The sequence below is a fragment of the Trichechus manatus genome, unplaced genomic scaffold, assembly GCF_000243295.1.
Source record: "Trichechus manatus latirostris isolate Lorelei unplaced genomic scaffold, TriManLat1.0 scaffold00057, whole genome shotgun sequence".
Classification (NCBI taxonomy): Eukaryota; Metazoa; Chordata; class Mammalia; order Sirenia; family Trichechidae; genus Trichechus; species Trichechus manatus.
Window position 1 is genome coordinate 9,199,548 of NW_004443993.1, and position 1,740 is coordinate 9,201,287.

General features: G+C 61.8%; 1 protein-coding gene across 1 annotated transcript in view; it reads left to right on the forward strand.

Annotated features, from left to right (window-relative positions):
* LOC101351067 (alpha-(1,3)-fucosyltransferase 5-like) overlaps positions 1-1,734 on the forward strand; it is a 3,097-nt gene extending 1,363 nt beyond the window's left edge. The window contains exon 2 of the mRNA XM_004378624.2: positions 3-1,734. Within this exon, the coding sequence (XP_004378681.1) occupies positions 3-176 (174 nt within the window). The 3' untranslated portion in view covers positions 177-1,734. The remainder of the gene's footprint in view (positions 1-2) is intronic.
* The last annotated feature ends 6 nt before the right edge of the window (positions 1,735-1,740 follow it).

Below are 1,740 nucleotides of genomic sequence, written 5' to 3' on the forward strand. Positions count from 1 at the left end.
AGCACCTGCAGGCTCTGGACAAGGACCAGGCCGCCTACCTGAGATACTTCCGCTGGCGGGAGACACTGCGGCCCTGCTCCAGAAGTTGGGCCCAGCACTACTGCGAGGCCTGCTGGCGGCTGCAGCAGGAGCCCAGGTACCAGGCGGTGCCCAGCATAGCCTCCTGGTTCACATGAGCCAGCGGCCTGGGGCCTGGGCTGCTGGGAGCCTCACCTGCCCAGACCGCACAGTCGGGAGCTCACCTGCTGGGACCTCACCTGCAGGAGTTCACCTGCTGAGATCTCACCTACAGGCCTTCACATGCTGGGGACCTCAGCTGTCGGGCGTCACCTGCTGGGGACCGCCCCACCCAGGCACTTGCCCCCCAGGGAACCAGCTCCCCGGGAGGGGGGAGTGGTGCTCCCAGCAGCGACGGTTCTGGTTGGTCTTCCCGTGATTGTCACTGCTGTGCTCACTGCCTGCGTGGTCTGGGGTCCCAACATCGTCACCCGTCTCCAGCTGGGGATGCTGTAACAGTGCTGTGCCCCCTTTTTCTAGAGCGTGCTCCTCACCCAGGGCCAGTCTGCCCCCAGGGGACGTGGGTCATGTCTGTATTTTGGTTGTCACAGCTGGAGGCAGGGTGTTACAGGCACCTGGTGGATGGGGGCCAGGGATGCTGCTCAACACCCTGCAGCGCCCAGGACGGCCCCACCCCAGAGGAGGATCCGGCCCCAAAGGCTCGGAGGTGGAAGAACCTGCCTGAGACCGTCTACAGCCCTCGGGGTCCGGGGCTGGCAGGTGTTCAAAGCCCCAGGGGGGCCTCTCCTCCGGCTGGCACCTGGGGGTGGTCTGGCAGTTTAGGGAGACCATGGTGGATGTGGGACCAGGGTGTCTGGGGGTCTCTGGTGGGGGCAGTGCTTCAGCAAGGGGACCGGCCATGTCCAGAGCCTGGGGCACAGGTGCCTGCGCGTGGCTGCCTGAGGGATGGGGGCAGGACAGAAAAGGATGGGGATCCCCCTGCGAGGGGGGTTTGGTGCTGTGTGTGCAGCTGTGAGAGTGAGTGGAGGGCGACGCGGGGCTGGAGTGTGGGTGCCATCAGGTGTGACTGTGACCGTATTAGCGTGAGGGCGTGCCAGCCCGAGGAGGCTGTGGCCCTGAGTGTGTGATGGGGGGTGTGTGAGTGAGCACATGCATGGCTGTGTGGGGCTGCTGTGACTGTGTGTGCGTGTATGCGAGAGTGCAGGGTTGCGTGGGGGGCTCTGCAACCTGAAGTGTGCGATGGTGTATGTTTGTGGGTGTGAGTCAGCAAGTGTGTATGGCTACATGGAGCCTTGTGACTGCGTGTGTGCTTGTGTGTATGCTTAAGTGTGAGAGAGAGTCTGCGTGAGGATGTGTGGGTCTGTGGGAGGCTGCTATGATACTAAGTTGTAGATGTGTGTGCACACTTCTGTGAGCAGGTGTGTAGAGTTCTGTATAGGGCCTCTGTGACTAAATGTGTGATGGTGTCTGTGTGTGCGTGTGTCAGTGAGAGAGCGAGGAGGGCGGTGGAGACCAGGGTATGACATTAAGTGTGTGACTGACACTGTTGCTGTGAATGTGTAACTGTGTGACCGTGTGATTGTGTGTACGTGTGTTGTGACTACACGCGGCTCCCAATGTGTCTCCATGTACGTGTGTGTGTGGTTGCCCCGTCCAGTGTGAGGTCCAGCAGTGTCTCTGCCTGAGTGTGCAGCAGTGAGGCTGCCCCGCTCCGTGTGTGAG